This window comes from Protopterus annectens, chromosome 8.part0, assembly GCF_019279795.1.
Source record: "Protopterus annectens isolate FY-2018-M chromosome 8.part0, PAN1.0, whole genome shotgun sequence".
Taxonomy (NCBI): Eukaryota; Metazoa; Chordata; order Ceratodontiformes; family Protopteridae; genus Protopterus; species Protopterus annectens.
The window spans coordinates 208,146,427-208,166,674 of record NC_056741.1 but is presented as its reverse complement, the minus strand read 5'-3'; the positions used below and the strand labels follow the sequence as shown (position 1 = coordinate 208,166,674).

General features: G+C 40.2%; 1 protein-coding gene across 1 annotated transcript in view; it reads right to left on the bottom strand.

Moving 5' to 3' along the window:
• Nucleotides 1-2,196: 2,196 nt before the first annotated feature.
• The window catches only part of LOC122808191 (uncharacterized protein K02A2.6-like), a gene marked incomplete at its 3' end in the record, with an annotated part of 63,755 nt that continues 45,703 nt past the window's right edge, over nt 2,197-20,248 (bottom strand). The window contains 3 exon segments of the mRNA XM_044079159.1: nt 2,197-4,793; nt 5,034-5,174; nt 5,177-5,779. Of these exon segments, the coding sequence (XP_043935094.1) occupies nt 2,197-4,793; nt 5,034-5,174; nt 5,177-5,779 (3,341 nt within the window).

The following is a 20,248-nucleotide window of genomic DNA, read 5'->3' as shown; positions in this document are numbered from 1 at the left end:
ATGACAGCCGTTGTACTGAAGGCTTATCTGGAAGTCTTGAAGGCTATTGGCTGTCTTACACTTTGAGAAGAAATATGTTGATTCATTTTGTTTATGAATGTATGCATGTCCATTGTTTTATTACTTAATTTATTTGTATGTCTTGATTGGGATATCTGAATGGGCAGAACCCACTATTAGTGGAGAGCTAAGGACAATAATTCCACTACCTAAAAGGTTATAATATAATCATTAGTGCAGGTGACAAGGTCACGCAGCATTTTCCTGAAGTACATATGCAGAACAGTGGTAGTGACAAAAGGGCTTAGCTAGCATCTTCCTTTTTTCCTCTTGTTCAAGATAAACTCTGTCATTGTGCATAAAACTTGTGAAATAAATTTTGCTGTGCCCTTGCTGTCTGTGCTTGTCAGTATTCAGCAGGCTGGGAGCCACTTCAAATCCAGACACAGACCTTTCACATAAATTCCTTTATACAGAATGAGGGGATGATGGCACTGGTTAGGTTCTAGAAGGCAGCGGCAGTGATATATTTGTCACTGAGATGGGATATTATTCTTCATTTAAAGATAAAGCTAGTTTAAAATGTAACAAGAACCTGTGCATGTTCCTCTACACAGAAAAGGAGGATGGGTCTAAGGACCATTTCAGAAGTTTAATGAAAGGCAGGCCATATAGTCACAGAAATCTATTTATGTAAAACTGGCAGAAATAACACTTGACACTTGTAGACTGTCTGCAAGAGAAGCTTCAACATACTTAAATGATTAAACATTTGTGTCAGCAAAGAAACTGACTTCCAATATAAAAAAAAAACATGAAAAGGTTTCTGCAGAGGTTCCGTTTGTTGACAGTTTTCCTTATCTGGATGCTACTATGCATTCATTATGTCTGAGAAGTTGCAGATAAGAACCTTGTTTTGTAAGAAGCTGTAAATATACCCTGCAATAGTATTTTCTTCATGTCTGCCACTGCCAAAACAAACTTTCACACTCTTTGTAGAAAATACATTCATATTTTTCTGTGGTTGCAAGATCATCACTAATAAATAGAGGCATATAAACAGGAATACTAAATGGACATGTTAATGATTAAGGTCTGGTTTGGAAGATGGAAGGCATATTTTCTGGGCTAGGAATGCTATTTAATTAATTAATTAATTAATTTGTAATTCTTGATCATTGTGTATACAGCTATGATGTTTTAGTCTATATTACATAACTCAGTTGCAAAACAGGGCTGTTTGTGGTTTCCTTTATGCAAAAAGCATGTATCACTCTGTCCCATTCTTTTTATCTGTTCCTTTTCCCAGTGTCAACCTCCACAGCCAACTCTCAGCCATCTTGTTCAGAAGGAGACTTCAAACCTGTCTGAGTCACATCCAGTGAATGTCAGAACTCACGGTATTATCATATTATACAAACGTGTGTACAGTACACAGCAGTATTCCACTGCACCAAACAATGCAGTGACTCTTGTGTGATATCCTGGATAAATAAGGGAGACCACACGGTTCTGGAGTTGTAAGGCCTTTCTTTATTCAGAGCCTTCAGGTGCGCACCCATGCTACATGCTCACAACTTCTGCAAGCCCTACATGCACCGGAAGCAACCAGTTACCAGAGAATACAGAACCAACAGTACATGTTGAATTCCCCACAGCGCCCCCACAGTACAATAACAACATTACCAGCCCAGATACTACATTCCTCCCCTTTTTAAGCTATGACATACGTCATCTTACATACGAATAACAAAAGAGCAATGGTTACCAGACAATCGAGCTATGTTGTACTGTTAACTATGCATGCACTTTTTAACACTGATAGTCCTTCAAGTAACTAGGTTTAACCAGCACACGCTTCGAACGGCGCAATGGTACCACCCTAGGTGACTCTGGTGTCACAGTTACCATCTCTGGTACCGGTGTGTCCATCCCTGGAACAGTTGGATCCTCGGGAACCTCTCCTTCCGAGTTCCGGTGGTCTCCCTCAGGCCCCACAACTGGCGATCCTCCTGCCCCTGCGAATCCTGTTTCCGGAATTAACGGTATTTCCGGGTTTTGCACTTCCATGCCTTCCTTCTTCGGGTCGCTCCTCAGAATCTGGTCCACATGTCTCCTCACCACGAAATCTCCATTCAACCTCACTTGGTACGGCAATGGACCTGTGTTCTTGACAATGAACCCTGGAATCCATTTTGGTCCATAACTGAAATTTCGCATCATCACTGCATCTCCCTCCAGAAAACTTCTTTCTCTTTGTCGTCGATCATGATGTTCTTTTTGCTTCCACTGGGTCCCCTCTACCTTAGCTCGGATGTTTGGATACACCAAGTCCAATATTGACCTTAATCTCCGTCCTTGCAACATCTCGGCAGGTGACAAACCCGTGGTAGTCTGTGGTGTAATACGGTAGTTGAATAACACCCTTGATACTTTTGCTGCTATACTTCCTTCTCCGGCCTTTTTCATCATTGCTTTAAAGGTCTGAACAGCCCTTTCAGCACAACCATTTGAAGCTGCATGGTATGGCGCTGACGTGACATGTCCAATGCCATTCTTTTTCAGAAAACTCTTGAACTCTTCACTCGTAAAACATGAAGCATTATCTGACACAATAGTCTCTGGCAACCCTTGGTTACTGAAACTCTTCCGTAAGCATTCAATAGTAATGGTAGAAGCGGGTGTTTTGACTGGATAGGCATCCATCCATTTAGAATGAGCATCCATGATTATCAAAAACATTGCTCCCATAAATGGTCCTGCATAATCTATGTGAAGTCTCTGCCAAGGTCGGCTCGGCCACTCCCATGGATGTAATGGTGCCCCCATCGGTAAGTTGCGATGCTCTTGACAGATGTTACACTCTTTCACAGCGACTTCAATGTCGTGGTCCAACTTGGGCCACCAAAAATAACTTCGTGCTAAGGCCTTCATTCGGGTAATGCCCACATGACCTTGATGCAATTGCTGTAACAGTGCACGTCTTCCTGGGGGTGGAATTATCACTCGTGCCCCCCACAACACGCATCCAGCTTGCACACTCAGCTCTGTTTTTCTCACTTCATAAGGCCGAAAATCTGCATCAGTTTGTTGGATTGGCCAGCCTTGCTGGACCCACTGAAATACTTTAGCTAATACCGGATCTTTCCGTGTCCAGACACTCAGTTCCTTTGCAGACACCAACGTGATGTCCTCCATCATCAAAACTCGGTCCTCCGTTTCCTCTTCCTTGAGCTGCCCTGGTATTGGCAGACGGCTCAACGCGTCCGCATTGCTATGATGTGTCCCTGGCTTATACACAATCTCATATTCATAAGCTCTCAAAGTTACAGCCCACCTCTGAATTCGAGGAGAAACCATCTGCGGCACAGCTTTCATCTCGTTGAAGAGTGACAACAAAGGCTTATGATCGGTACAAATAGTAAACTTCCTGCCATAGAGGTATTTGTGGAACCTCTTAATTCCAAACATTACAGCCAAACCCTCTTTGTCTAGCTGGGAATAGTTTGACTCTGCTGGCGTTAAAGTTCGTGACATGAAACCAATAGGTCTCTCTTGTCCATCTAGCATCCGGTGTGCCAATACAGCTCCTAACCCATAAGGTGAGGCATCACATGACACAATTAAGTCCTTGTGACTATCGTAATGCACCAAAACCTCTGAAGATTGCATTAGTTCCTTTGACTGCTCAAACGCTCTGGCCTGTTCCTCTTGCCACGACCATCGTGTCTCCTTCCTTAAGAGCTTATGTAAAGGAGCTAACAGCGTTGACAAATTTGGCAGGAACCTGTTATAATAGTTAAGTAAGCCTAAGTAGGCTTTCAGTTCTGTAACATTTGTGGGTGCAGGCGCCTCTTGGATAGCTTTTACCTTGTTTGGCAGGGGGTGTAGGCCCGATGCATCCACTTTGTAACCCAAGAACTCTGCTTCCTTTTCCATGAAAGCACATTTACTCCGCTTCACCCTCAGACCTGCCTCTCGCAGTCGTCTCAGTACTTCGTTCAGTGTCTCTAAATGCTCTCAATTGTTCCTACCCGTCAACAAGATGTCGTCTAAATACACAGCCACCTTCGGAATTCCTGCCACCAGTCCCTCCATTATTCTTTGGAAAATCGCAGGACTAGAGGAAACCCCAAAAGGTAAACGATTGACTTGGAACAAACCTTTGTGTGTGTTCAGGGTAACATAGGCCTTTGACCCTTCTTCCAGAATCACTTGTTGATATGCCTGACTGAGGTCCAGCTTACTGAACTTTTCACCTCCCGTCAGCTTTTCAAACACATCCTCCACCTTGGGTAATGGATACTGCTCCAGCTTCGAAACTTGGTTCACTGTTAACTTGTAGTCACCACATATACGTACAGTACCATCTGGCTTTAATACTGGAACAATGGGTGCCGCCCATTCCGAAAACTTTACTGGTTCAATTATACCTTGCTTAGTGAGTCGCTCCAACTCAAACTCAACTTTCTTTTTCATTGCGTATGGTACGGGTCGGGGTTTGTAAAATCTTGGCGTTGCGTTTTCATTAACATGTATCTTTGCTGGTGGGCCCCTCCAGGTACCCAGTTCCTCTTTGAACACTTCTTCATTGTTCTCCAGCACATCTTGCAAAGTCAGGCCCTGCTGGTCTACTTTATGGAGCTGCAAACAACCCATGTCCAACTCTTTTAACCACGCTCGGCCTAACAGGTTTGGTCCGTTACCTGCTACCACCATGACTGGCAACTGCTTGACTTTGTCTTTATGTTTGACAGTTACTTTTGCCATTCCCAACGTAGGAACTATTTCCCCTGTATACGTTTTCAAAGTCACTGCACAGTCCTGCAACTTCTGAGTTTTTCTTGGCCATAACTTCCCATACTCAGCCTTTGCCAAAACTGTCACACTACACCCCGTATCCACTTCAAACTGTACCATTTTACCATTTAAGTCCAACTGGGTTGTAATGGGATCAACTCTTTCCCACCTTGCCTCTTTCATGCTCAACATGGTAAACACTTCCTCTGTTTCCCGGGTTTTTTGATCTGCACCTTCACGCATGTGGTGTGCATACTGCCCTTTTATTTTTCGGTTTACCTTCCTGTCCATAACACTGCTTTTGTCCTCCCCCTTTCGTGGCTGTACCTTAGAGGGTATGGACCGGCACATTTTCTTTACATGGCCCTTTTTTCGCAAGCATGACATTTTTCGTTTAAAAAACGACAGTTCCGTGACAAATGGTCACCACCACACCTGTAACAAGCATACTGACCAGACTTCCCTTGTGATTTATGCTCCATGGCCACTTTATGCACTGGCAGTGGGTTAACACTCCTGCTCCCCACCCCTTCAATGCTTCTCGGTTGTAAATCACGAATGTCTTTATTTGCTGTCTCAATGGCCTGTGCCAACTTCAAGGCCTTTGCAAACGACAACTCAGGCTCCGCTAACAATTTGCGTTGAATGCGGTCATCTGCAATGCCACATACGAGCCTATCTCGTAGCATTTCAGTCAGTCTGTCCCCATAATCACAATGTTGCGCCAGTTCCCTAAGCACTGCCACATACTCCGTTACCGTTTCATTGGCCATCCTAGTCCTCGAATTTAACTTGAACCTCAGGACTATTGCACTCGGCTTCGGGTTATAATGGGACTGAAGTAAGCTTGTCAACTCCGTGAACGACTTATCCCCCGGTTTATCAGGACTCAATAAGTTCCTCATCAGACTGTACGTCTTGCTGCCCACCGAGCTCAGCAGTATGGCTCGCTTTCGGCCCGCATCCAGTATCTGGTTTGCTTCAAAAAAATGTTCCAACACCTCACAATACTCTTCCCAGGTCTGTGTCTGACAGTCGTATGCCACCAATGACCCCAACATGGAACCAGACATAACTGCGGTAGGCCCAGTCTCTTCGTCGTCCGACATCAACTGCACCCCACCGTTTCACTCTCAGCGGACTCAGAGGCATCCCATCTTCTCATCGCCAATATGTGGTATCCTGGATAAATAAGGGAGACCACACGGTTCTGGAGTTGTAAGGCCTTTCTTTATTCAGAGCCTTCAGGTGCGCACCCATGCTACATGCTCACAACTTCTGCAAGCCCTACATGCACCGGAAGCAACCAGTTACCAGAGAAAACAGAACCAACAGTACATGTTGAATTCCCCACAGCGCCCCCACAGTACAATAACAACATTACCAGCCCAGATACTACATCTTGTAAGTGCATTAACACTGCAGTATTAAAGCAATTAATAACCACTTTCTATTTCATGGGCAATGCTGAGATATTACTAAATAGCCATGTCATATGTGTGAACATGTCTGGCAGATGAAGGTTAAGATTGCAAGCTGTACTTCCTGTGGTTCAGGGTTTGAGTTCCTCAGCCCTCATTTGCCCAGTGTATGACCTTGAGCTAGTTCTTAACCAGACACTGCTCACAGGTCACTCCTCAAAAGGGACTGTGAGTGCAGTGGAGCTACACGGTTAACAAATAAGATTATTAACATAACTTATTTCTTCTTGTTCAACTTTTATGCTTTTTTATGACAGACGTGAACTTTCTTTACTATAGCATACAATGGATGTGTTCATTTATTATATATATTGCGGAAAAATCAATAAAATACATGCTACATATTTACAAAATATGCAGCTAACATTCATATTTATGCAGCTGAAAGATACTACGATCATTAAAATAAAAAAATGGCTACATAAAATGAGGTACTAGCCTCTTAATATATTGTTGTGTACAGAAGATTTTGTATAAAATAATGCTTAACTCAAATTGTACACCAAAAACACAAATTCCTGGTAAAAGAATGATAAAAGTCACTAAGAAAAAAGTAAGTAATCACTCCTGCTGTAGCACAAACCAGATGCACGACTGTAGCAGCAATGCTTTAATTCCTCAGGTTAGAATACATACCAACAGTATAACAAAAATCAATGAATGAAACTCCTAGTAAAACCACAGTCAAGCACTTTTGTCATCAAGACTTTATCAGAATTGTGTATAAAATTAAAAAAATGCATCCTTATATAGGAGACACTCTCAGTCACTCTAACTCAGATTGTGATTTACCTCTAGCAGCAATGTGCGTTGTCAAATCCATGATTTTTCAGCTTGACTCCATGGTGCAGAAGAACAAAGCACTGGTTACAATCAGACTATCTGTGTTTGACCAGAAGCCCTGCCACAGGAGGAGGTGATAGGACAAAGAAGGAGTTACTGACCAATGCTGGGTCATCCTTTTTGAGGGAGAGAGTTTTTTCACTTGCTGCAATGCCAACATTTAGCATAACATGGTGCCATGCATGTAGCACCATAAGCAGTGGAAACTTGGCCATGGTAGCCTGTTCTGTGCATATGTGGAAACACACATGCACAAGAGATGGTATCTCAAGACCCCAGTATGATATATGTGCACATCAGCTACAAAAAGGAGGATTACAGCATAACAATTCATGCCTTTGATTTGCATCATTAATTACACAGACATAGGATGGGGCATGTAGGAATTCTGCATCATGGGGAACCAATAAAAGAAATAAATGTCCAACACTGAAACACTTAGTCTCAGTCTTGGGGATTAAGTCAGAGCCTGAGGCCACAGGAACAAACATGCCCCACTCCCAGGACAGAGTAAATACATGAGGTATTGTGCAAAATCCATCTTCATGACTGCTTGGCAGATAACTCCTACAGGCCAGCTTCTTCCTCATCCTGCAGAAGGCCCCTGATAGATATGGAGAAATGGGCTCAAAACAGATAACTGGAGCACTAATGGTCAACAGCTAGTGAGGCAAAAAGCACCAAAAAGTATTTATTTGCCCATCTGCTTTTTTACTTGTTTGCTAGCTGGATAAATGAGTTAATTCAAATAAGACCCAGTCCACCCATGATTCAGATCAGAAGAGCAATGGCAGATGCAATATAAATTAAATAATTAAAATAGCTGATCAACCAGCACACTTAAACTATTTGAAGAAGTACAGTCCTTAATCCACTACCAAAATCACAGTCCTCCTCAATCTTTATTTATTTACATTTGACAATATAGGAAGCATTATGTAGGAAGGAAAAATAAAATGTAATGTGAAGAAACTCTGTGTTTAGCATGTAGCTGTCCTTTAAATGTAGTCTGTCACAATGCTTGGGTTGAATAGCTGGAACAGTTTTCCAATTTTGTGGAGCTTGCATTTTAGGTGCATTACCAAATAACAAGATTGTGGTCTTGGTATAATATAATGTATATCTACTTACACAGAACTGTGAAACAACCAGCAGCATGTCCCATTTAAACTGGCATAGGTTAGTACTAAGCTAACTGCCCTTGTGAGCCATTTTAAGCTTTGCCAAGTATTTGTGAGACTCAAACCCTGCACCTTGTGTTTGTAAGGCAAACACCTTAACCATTAGGCCACCCTCCCAACCTCATGCAGCAATGTTTAGATCAGATGTGCTTCTAAGTGACATTATGCCATTAAAATCAGTTACAGATGAGACAGGTCATAGGTCACAGAAGTTGAAGCTGGTGATAGATCATGCATGTTAGTGGGGCAAATATGGAGTCCTCTAGGACTCATTCAAAACAGCTGTGAGTTTCAAGAGTCTTTATTTTTTCTATTTTTGACTTACATGCCTGTGAGAGAATTTTTAACCCAAGTGGCATCACAGGCTACCATTGTTTTAGGCTTTTGCTTCTTGTGCATCATATTATGAGCCACTGTATTAGAAACCTTATTTATTTATATTGCAAGACTCAAATTTTATTTCACATTACTGAAATAGATCAAAGACTGATTATCAATACATTTTTTCACGTTTCTATTAAATGATGTAGTCTTTTTCTGATAGCAGCATAAGGTCCAAAGGTAACTGAGTCCCACAATGGAAACTTAATGGACATTGTATAAACTGGAAACTTGGATATGATTTTTTATTAGATCAATATGAGAGTGAAGCATTTTTTTTCAGCAGGGAATGTAAAATGTAGTCAAGTTAAGGTTACAAATGCAAAACTGATACTACAGAAATAAAGATTTAAAAGTTCTAAAGCTGAACAACAAACAATAGCAGGAAGAAACTCCTAAGTATACCAGTAAACATATCATTAAGATATTTATACCTCAAGAGCAAAGCCCTAATCTAGACATAACTTATGGCAGCATTTCTACTTATTAACACATAAAATCTGCACCCAATGAAAATGAAATATTTGCAGAGGCAAGTAAAACTTTGGAATGACATAATATGGAGTATATGGTATGAAAAAAAAAATCATCCTATGTTTTATGAGCCAATAAATGAGTTTACCCTGTAACTAAGTATTGTTTTATCCCATATGCTTTTGGGGGGGGGGGGCTTTTCAAAACATTTAAAAATGTCTTTGTGCACACTTCATTATTAGTGAGTGCCCCATTAAAACCTATCACAATTTCTGTTGAGAAAACTCAAAATAATGCAGATGTTGGAAAAAACTGTCACAGTAACAAAATAACTTATTTGTAGTAGGCCATGCCTCCATAATGTGATGATACTCCTGGAGCAGCGTGCCATGGGCCATTAGATGCTGAATTATTGCTAGCATGTAACTGTCTCAAAAAATTTGTATAATAAAAACAGTACTTTTCTTCATATCTCCCTGTTTTACTAGGAGTCCCTCAAGGCTCTATTCTAGGACCCCTTATGTTCTCTCTGTTCATAAATGATCTTCATGTAGCTATTCCTCAATCCACCTGCATACAGTATGCTGATGATTCTACTATCATCTGTTCTGCAAAATCTCTCCCTGAGCTGAAATCTCTAAGCCAAACTATCTTCTCCATAGTAGAAACATGGTTCCAAAACCGGTGCTTACTCTTGAATGCCAAAAGAACCAAATTACTTCTGATTACTCCTAACAACAAGACCCCTCCCATACACTTCTCCATCCTAGCTAGTAATGGAACCCTTATATCACCTGAACTGACCTGTAAGTTATTAGGAGTTACAATAGACAATAAACTCACTTTTGACAATCATATTATAACACCATTAAATCCGTTAACAGAAAATTAGGCTCCTTGTATAGGATAAGACCCTTCCTCACCCCTAAAGCAAGAACTACCGTTGCCCACTCTCATTTACTCTCTACCCTTCTCTATGCTTCTCCCATTTACACCAATTTAAAGCAAAACAATCTCAACAAACTTACCAAAGCCTACAACAGTATTGCAAGGTTTGTAACTGGTAAGCCCTATAGAACCCATCACTGCATTAACCTACATCAGCTAGACTGGCTTGAACTGCAAAATGCTCTGCTACTCTGTCAACTAACAACTGCCCATAAAATCTTCTACCTTCCTAACAACACACCTACACTAAACAATCTTATAACACCCTATAATAATCTTCATTCCCTACGCTCCTCTAATAAACTCCTAGCTTATATACCCAAATCTAACAACTTGGCTGGTGACTCCTTGTTCTCCATCACCACAGGTAAGCAATGGAACATGCTGCCACCCAACCTAACCTCTATTTCCTCCTTTCCCCTCTTCAAACTTAATCTTAAAAATCACCTAAGACTTCAATGGTTATGCCCTCGCTGTAACCCTGACTAATACTCTACTATTAGCTTGTAACCTCACTTCTCACTCTTCCTTTACATTACTACTCTGCCAACAAATGTTATGTAAATGTTATCTTCCACAATTTTTTAATCCTGATGGTTTACTGTACAATGTTATGTTAATTCCTTCCTAATGTATGTGGCATTGCCTCTTATTGCTTTGTTTTTCTATATTATTATTAAGTATGTGGAGCTTTTCTCCCTGGGCCTCTACTGAAAATGGAAATATCTCCAGCTAGACTAGCCCGGTCAACAAATGTAAAATGTAAAAAAAAAAAAAATGTACTGAAGGCATGCCGCAGTCTATAATTGCCAGTGCCACAGCCATCTATTTATTCTCATTTCTGATAGTCTTTTGCATTCCCCAAATGGAGCTTAAGCTACCACCACCATTGGCCTGATGCATATTGTGCAAATCTGAATACATATGACCCAAATGTTCATGTTCTGTATGTGCATGCATCTTTCCTGACACATTTACCTTCTGAATCCATCATTTTAGAGTGACAAGAATCCAGGCTTGCTGCTGTGGAGCTTTATATGACATTCTTTTTTTTTCTTCCTTTAATTTTCCATTTGCACTTTATGTCAGTACAGCACCTTTCCATGCATTCTACATTTTTTGACTGATACACATCAGTGTTGTGTAACATTCTGCTACATTTAAAATGTGCTTATTTTTCAGTGAAGTGGGAGGTCTGTTAATAGTGCACCTGTTTTACATAAAATCGGCTGTCTGTTAACAGACATTGACCAACTGCATGACAGCAGTGATGTAACAGAGCATACATGCTTAACTTTCATGCTACATTGGTTTTACTAGACACAGCATCTGAGTTTTCTTTGTAAAGGGGTATGGCCTATCATAACTTATGGTATGGCACTGAGAACTTGCTGTTCCAGAATGGCTGTAATGTATTGCGGCCTACACCAACATGTTGGTAACTCAGATGACTTAATTTCATTTGGACATTCTATAGTGCATACCATACTTCATAGGAATGCTACACCAATTTACACTTGCCCTGGTGTTCAGGACAGTGGTACAGGGCAATTTCATGGAACTGGATGTATTTGGGGGGAATGTCTATGCTAGCTTCTGTGTGACCAGTTTACATAAATTTCTGTAAGGAATAAGTAAGCATTTTTTTTCGCAATTTCCAATATTTATACTAGAACTGTATCATTGGGTAGCACTTTGACCAAAGTATCAATCAGCTTAAAATTTCATCATTTTCAGTTACAGCTCAGGATACTAACCCAGGTAGACTTACAACCTTTGGGTCTGCATAGGTTCATGGCAGAACTGTAAAAGGAGTTATACATACTACAAAAAACAGGGAAGGCAATCGGAATGGCATCCCTGTGATGGAAAGGCATCAAAGTCCTTTAGATTGGAAGCAAATTTGGATTTAACCCTACCTGTACGAAAGTATAAGAAAGCACTTGAGATTATCCCTGTCTTGAGGAAATGGAAGGAGAAAGCATGCATGTTATCCCTGTGTTTGTGGAGGTCTAAGGAGAAGGTGTTTAAAATTATCCCTGATAAAGTGAGCTGCGCTAACCTTGTGATATCTGTAAATACTTTCTCACTAGCCAGCTTTTGAATGCAGTACCATCACGAAGTCTTAAAAAAATAGAATAATAAGTATGCACTGGTTTTATTATGTCAATCTGTGTTATTTATATATGACCTTCTGAGTCTGGACATTTGCTAAAGAATGACTTCTTACTGAGACTAAAACTGACTGAATATTTCAAGGATGACTTACAGTAGGACGGTGTCCTGTTCGATTCTCAGCTAGAGCATCTTCTGTGTGGAGACATACGTGAACGGGCTTACCTTCATTGAAGGTTGTGCGTCAGGGACAGCAACTTGGTACGTAAAAATCTACCACCAATTATTAGCGGACCAGAGTTCCAGTGTGGTGACCCCTAACCAAGCAAAGCCGAAAGACACAACAACTTTCCTTTGTAAACATTTTTGTTTTGTGAGAAACATTTTTTTAAATAAATGTGTCCTTCAGACAAGAAAACTGGCTCCAGTGACTTATTTAGACATTACAAGTAAAATCATAAACCATAATGCAAAAAGATACATTTTATATAAGTGAATGCAACATGAAATAACAGCACCAACAAACAAACAAACAATCTGATTAGGTGATTCAAGCACAGGTGATTCAAGAAAGAAAAAATCTTTTACAAAGACAAATTAAGACCCCAATTCTCTATGTGAAGATTGGGTGAAGATAGATGAAGGCTGCCAGCCTAGCCAGCCTAGCCAGACAGAATTTTGGAATTACCTAGCCAGATAGAATTTTGGAAATAATTCTGTCATCTGTAAATATTAATGTAAACCACAGGTGTGTTGTCTTAAATGGTAGAAATAGTGTTAAATGTGGAACTGGAAAAAAATGTAACAACAGTGACTCTACTGACCATGTAAAGCATGTTGTGACCCTTTGATGTTAAGACTCGGAGCCAGTCAGCCTAGAGTGAGGCATCCTGCCTATTGTTTTAAGGCCAAAGTTAATGGCCAGAATTTGCATGCATATTTGTCCTTTATTGCTCTGGTTTCTGCCCAGAGGTGAAGAATGTAAATGTAGTTTCTGTTAGCCTGGGAACCCAGGGAAGTGTGAAGAATGATGCAATGTGAACCAGGAATGTGATTTTAAAAACAGAGAGAATCAGAGAGCATTAAGCATTTTTTGCCTTGATCATCCAACTCATCAGCACTGTCTTGCTCTATATGTAAGTTTATCTTAGACTTGTTTTGTCTCTTAGAAATAGCTAGAAACTGGAAAGATTAGACTGTGTTTTCCTGTGATATCAGAACTGTACTACTGAATTATTTTAAGTATTTATCTGTGATCTCTAAACTCTTGACTAGCACTGTGTACTAAAATGTATTGTACCGTGTTTTCACTATTTGTCATTAAATATTTTTAAACCCTTTCAACTGTGGCTGTTTTTGTAGAGATAATTTAAGCTGTTTAAAGTACTTGCATGCCTTTGGTAAAACTGTACCAAGCCACTTCAATAGCTTTTGCCCTGGGCTATACTACCGATTGGATAATAATATTGCACAGTAATAATTGTACACCCTTTTAAGGGCCTTTGAGTAGCTGATAAATACTATTGGGTGCTGGCAGCTAGTACTACTGTACAGTCTGGGAAAAAGGGGCACAGCTGATGAACCTGTGCCAACCTTCCCCAGGAGTGTCTGTGTGGTTGTATAAACTCTTCTCAAAGTGTGTGCGTGTGTGTGTGTGTGTGTGTGTGTGTGTGTGTGTGTGTGTGTGTGTGTGTCTGTGTGTGCGTGTGTGTGTGTGTCAGATACATGGGCAGGGACACAAAGCACTGGTTGGACAGAGAGGGTGCTGGAGGTTTTACCTTCCCACTAGGCTGAGATCTGGAGTCTTATTTGGGGACCTGGAGAGCAAAGGAGCAACCAGCCCAGGATTGACTGTGATCTCTGTGTGCTCTTAAGGAAATTGCACTTTACTGTGTGTATTTGTTATCCTTTCCTCCTATATGAGATGCCCCTCACTGGTGTTAGTGGTGAGGATTGAGGCTCTTTGATTAATGGGCCAGGGTACGGGCTTCACATATGCACTGTTGTTACATTTATTTCCAGCAATATGAAACAGAAGAGGCTCACCACGACCACGTAATAAAAAGAATATATTGCATTTTCTTGGTTCTGCAGAGGCTTTTTGTCCAGTGCTGCTCAGTGTGATTTTTCTCTACATTTATTTCCAGTTTCACATGTAACACTATTTTACCATTTAAGACAACAAGCCTGTGGTTTACATTAATATTTACAGATGACAGGATTATTTCCAAAATTCTATCTGGCTAGGCTGGCAGCCTTCTCCTATCTTCACCCAATCTTCACACTCTATATTGAACCAGGAGATAAAATGCAGTATTACACACTGCTATCTGCATGTGGAAGAAATCTTTGGGGCTAGAAAACCAGCATAGTTAAGTATTCACCTCTTTAAAATGAATGTAATACAGACCTTTAATTTCAAAACAACCCCTGCAAATAGGAAATAAATTAATTAAAAAATTATGTCAGACAATAGCATGGATTCAGCAGTTTAAGCCGTCTTCCCTGTCACTGGGGAACAGGTTCAAAGCTTCACACACATGCGGTGCAGTGGTCGTATTGTTGCCTCACAACAAGAGGTTCTCCAGTTTGATTCTTGGCTAAGGTCTCTTCTGTGTGGAGTCTGCATACCCTCCCTGCATTCCTTGTGATTTTTCTCTGGGTGGTCTGTTTTCGTCCCACGTTACAAAGGCATGCACCTGGAGCATTTCTCCCTGAGCCTCCGCTGAAAATTGGCTTTGTTCCAAGTCGGACTTTCCCAGTAAGCAAATGCTAAATAACGTGCTAGGCAATCATTTTGTAGACCATTTCAAGCCCAGCCAAAAAACTCTATTCAAAATTTCCCCTCCAGCCTTAAAGTGTGCATGACAAGATAGACAAGGACAGAATTTGAAGTTGCCCATCCAATTATCTAGGTTTACCTTGAAGGTGGCAAGAGTGCTTGCATGTAGTGGAAGTTTTTTTCCAAGGGTGAGGGATAAGTTGGGATATGAACTGAGCATGCCTTATTTATCTGCTGATGAAGGTTTAGTTCAATGCAGTCCCAAGGCAAAGAACACTGCATTGATGGGCCCCTATAATATCTTAAGATGCTACCTAAATTGCATAAAATTTGACTTATCAGGGACTTTAGAATCACTATTTAACCATGGCCACCAGACAGGCTTTGTGACAAGAGAAAGGAGGACTGCAACTGTCATCTCTCTGCACAACGGCAAGCCATCTACAGACCTGAGTAAGTACAGACCCTTAAGTCTGACTAGTTTCATATGCAAGGCCATGGAGAAAATCAGCACAGAAATGATAAACAATGACATAGGAAACCTTCAGACACTTTATATAATCCATTTTGGTTTAATCAAGGGCAGATCCTGTCTATTCATCCTGGTGGACTTCTTTGATAACATCACAAAAGCACAAGATGAGGTTAAAATAGTGCATACTGCCTACCTTGACCTCATAAAATTTGGTGCAAACCCCAATGTTTTCCACTGAGTAGCCAGCTAGCACAAACATAGGAACCAGGAAGTTAGGACAGGGGAGTTTGCCTCCACAAAAAGGCCAGTCAGTAGTGTATCCTCTCTAGGCTCAATGATGGGGCCACTATTTTTTTGGAATCTACTTCTCTGAAGTCAAGGCCAACATCAAGGGCCCCTGGCTCACCAAGTCTGCAGATAATTGCAAACTAGGTGCAGTCATAGAATACCCCAAAGACATAAATGCCCTCCTAGAAGGCCTGAAAAAGACCAATAACTGGTGTGACAGCCACTGTCTAAAATTAATGCCAAGAAATGCATACTAGGATCCTTTAGAAACTTTGGTACCCCTGGAAACTACCAGACTGATAATACATCCCATGGTCAGAGATTTGAGAATACATGTCGTCTGTAACCTGGCCTTTGACCATCATTTGTCTGTGGTAGTAAGGAAATCATTCTATGCTCAGCAACTCCTAACCAGGGTTATGGCATCTAGGTTCAGGGTTGTCATTGTTCTGCTGTAATCAGCCTTCATCAGGCCAATCATTGAATGCAACACTACCTTCGGTATATAGTGACCAGGCATATTTAACAACTGGAGTGTCCAAAGAAGTTTATCGCAAAAGCTATACAGGGAGTAAACAACAGGTTCTCCTCTTAAAAGCCCTCCCCCTGTACTCTGACTCCTACAGACCTCTAAGAGGTGATCTATGCCTAGCCTGTAACGTATCATCTGATTCCACTCTGATGTACCTGTTGCAAATAAGCAAAACAAATACAATCAGAATTATCTGATCTAGAGTCCGTAACCTCATCTACAACATAAATAGGATATCTTGGAGGCACAAGTATGTGTCTCAGGGGCTATGTCTCTGGAACAGGCTTCTCTTTTGTGTGATGCAGAGTTCACCTCTAACCCAATTCAAGTGAAACCTGGTCCAGTGGATAAAGAATCAGAAATTTGCCTTAGTATGACATCTATATCTCTATTAGGCAGAAGCACCCTGCAAATACTTGACCACCCATGCCTAAGCCTGTATGTACCTCAAAAAATAACCTTAGGGTATCAAAGCCTGTCCGGTACATCTGGGATGCCTGACTAGGCTTAAAAATTGCCCACACTACAAATTCCTGCAACTAATGTGAACTGCAGCAGTGGTGCACACCACATTTCAGAAATGCACTGTAAATGCATCGCTGGCTTTATGAGTTTGAACAATATTCAGTAGATGTTTCTACAAACTCATGCCAGCAAAAAATAAATAAATAAAAGAGAAAAAAAAAAACAAAGGTCCAAACCATCAATTTTCATTACACAATTCTTTCAAGTCAATAGACTCTTCTTCAGTGTGTAATAATGGATTCACACTGAAGAAGAGTCTGTTGACTTGAAAGCTTTGTGTAATAAAAAATGATGGTTTGGACCTTTGTTTTTATTTTTCTCTTTTATTGGACTTCCTCTTTACCAGTTGGTCCAGTTTTGGCTGTTTGGAAAATTTTGTGTTTTGTTGTAGCAAGAAAAAAAAATGAAATGCATGAATAAGTACTTAAGTAATATGTGATAGGAATCTTAGTTCAATACAAAGGCAGAATGTTGGTGAATGACCACGAGGGACACATTAATATTTTTATACTCACTGGATATAGCAGATAATTTTATTGAGAATAGTGTTATATTATTTAACAAATAATATTTATTTAAGAAAGTATCAATGGGGTTTAATATTATGTGAACTATATCTTAAAAACATTGGTGTAGTCTGTAGTATCAAATATGAATTCTGAAAAGTCATTTTAAGAATGTGTAAGAACTTTTCATAGTATATGAATCTCGTATCCTGGTAATCACAAATCATGTTAGATTTTACATGAACTGAAATGAGATATAGAATTTGTAAAAGAGCTGCACAGATTAGATGAGAATTGTAAGTCTGAATAATGATAGATCCACAAATTTTATACTTGTAAAACTATAAAAAGGGTCTAGGGATGATTTAATATTTGAATAAACATTAAACAGAGCAGCAGTATAAGAAATAGTAAAAAAGGTAGCCAACAGTGGCACTCATCAATGTTCTGCAAAGAATGATATGTCCTTTGAATATCAAATTGATTTGTACAAGGTCATAGGCGCTGGAAGCTGTTGAAGACTGGAGGGGCAGAGGGTGAGAGGGGCACTTAGTGATCTAAAAAGGGCAATTTTTTAAAAACTATTTACTACCGCAACATAGGTTCACTTAGAGGACATTTTAAGCTTAATGCAAGTACCAAAAGGGAAACTGGTCTTACCTATCCCATGGTTGATAATTGTAGATTAGCCCTAGTGCGAATAACTGTGATCATACCATAGATAATTTGAGGGGACCCATGTAAGGGATTCAGCATTTAAGAACTGCCTTTATCCATTAGTGGCATGAGGGGCAATCCTGGAGTACATTTTTTCTTACCCATCCTTTGATACAAGTTGCATTTGAATATGGAAAGGGCTGAGCTTTGTTTTACTTGATTGGATAGTCTGTAACCCCCTGTCACTCCAGCAGCAGCCCCACTCCCCAGTCATTCTAGTGTTCCTACTAGATATACATTCCCATAATGGTTGTAATATATGACCATTATGCCTTTTTTCATAATTTATGCTATTTAAAAATTCACAAATTCTGTTAAGTCAGAATTGTGCTTCATACTAACCAAACTTCCCCCAAAAATCAAAAACTGTTTATCTCTCTCTCTCGATATATATATATATATATATATATATATATATATATATATATATATATATATGTATATATGTATATATATATATATATATATATATATATATATATATATATATATACAGTGGATATAAAAAGTGTATGCACCCCTGTTAAAATGCCAAGTTTTTATGATATAAAAAAATGAGACCGCAATAAATCATTTCAAAACTTTTTCACCTTTAATGTTACGTATAACCTGTATAAGTCAATTGAAAAACACATCTCTTAGGGAAAAATATAAAAAATAAAAACATACAATAAGCTGCTTGCATAAGTGTGCATACCCTTAAACTAATACTTTGTTGAAGCACCTTTTGATTTAATTACAGCATTCAGTCTTCTTGGGTACACACCTGCCATCAATTAAAGTGACTCTGAGTAACCCCAAATAAAGTTCAGCTGTTCTAGTAGGATTTTCCTGACATTTATTCAGTTGCCTGCTACAGCAAAAGCCATGATTTACAGAGAGCTTACAAAGCATCAAAGGGATCTCATTGTTGAAAGTTATCAGTCAGAAAAAGGGTACAAAAAATTTCCACACCACTGGATATACCATGGAACACAGTGAAGACAGTCATCAAAAAGTGGAGAAAATATGGGACAACAGCGACGTTCCAAAGAACTGGATGTGCCTCCAAAACTGATGAAAAGACAAGACAAAAACTGGTCAGGGAGGCTGCCAAGGGACCTACAGCAACACTGAAGGGGCAGGAATTTCTGGCAAGTACTGGTTAAGATGCCTGAGGAATGGAGAAAAAGTGTTTTGGCACCAATTTTTAAGAATAAGGGTGATGTGCAGAGCTGTAGTAACTACAGAGGGATTAAAATGATCAGTCAGAGCATGAAGTTATGGGAAAGAGTAGTGCAAGCTAGGTTAAGAAGGGAGGTGATGATTAGTGATCAGCAGTATGGTTTCATGTCAGGAAAGAGCACTACAGATGCGATGTTCGCTTTGAGATTGTTGATGGAGAAGTACAGAGAATGTCAGAAGGAGTTGCATTGTGTCTTTGTGGATTTAGAGAAAGCATATGACAAAGTGCCTAGAGAGGAGTTGTGGTATTGTATGAGGAAGTTGGGAGTGTCAGAGAAGTATGTAAGAGTGGTACAGGATATGTACGAGAGTAGTGTGACAGTGGTGAGGTCTGCAGTGTGAGTGACGGATCCATTTAAGGTGGAGGTGGGATTACATCAAGGTTCAGCTCTGAGCCCTTTCTTATTTGTAATGGTGATGGACAGGTTGACAGATGAGTTCAGACAGGAATCCCTGTGGACTATGATGTTTGCAGATGACATTGTGATCTGTAGTGAGAGTAGGGAACAGGTGGAGGAGACCCTGGAGAGGTGGAGATATGCTCTAGAGAGAAGAGGAATGAAGGTCAGTAGGACTAAGACGGAATATATGTGTGTGAATGAGAGGGAGGGTAGAGGAATGGTGAGGATGCAGGGAGTAGAGTTGGTAAAGGTGGATGAGTTTAAATACTTGGGATCAACAGTTCAGAGTAATGGTGAGTGTGGAAGGGAGGTGAAGAAGAGTACAGGCAGGGTGGAGTGGGTGGAAAAGAGTGTCAGGAGTGATTTGTGACAGACGAGTACCAGTAAGATTGAAAGGGAAGGTCTACAAGAGGGTAGTGAGACCAGCTATGTTATATGGGTTGGAGACAGTGGCACTGACAAAAAGGCAGGAGTCAGAGCTGGATGTGGCAGAGTCAAATATAATAAGATTTGCACTGGGTATGACGAGGGTTAACAGGATTAGGAATAAGTATATTAGAGGGTCAGCCCAGGTT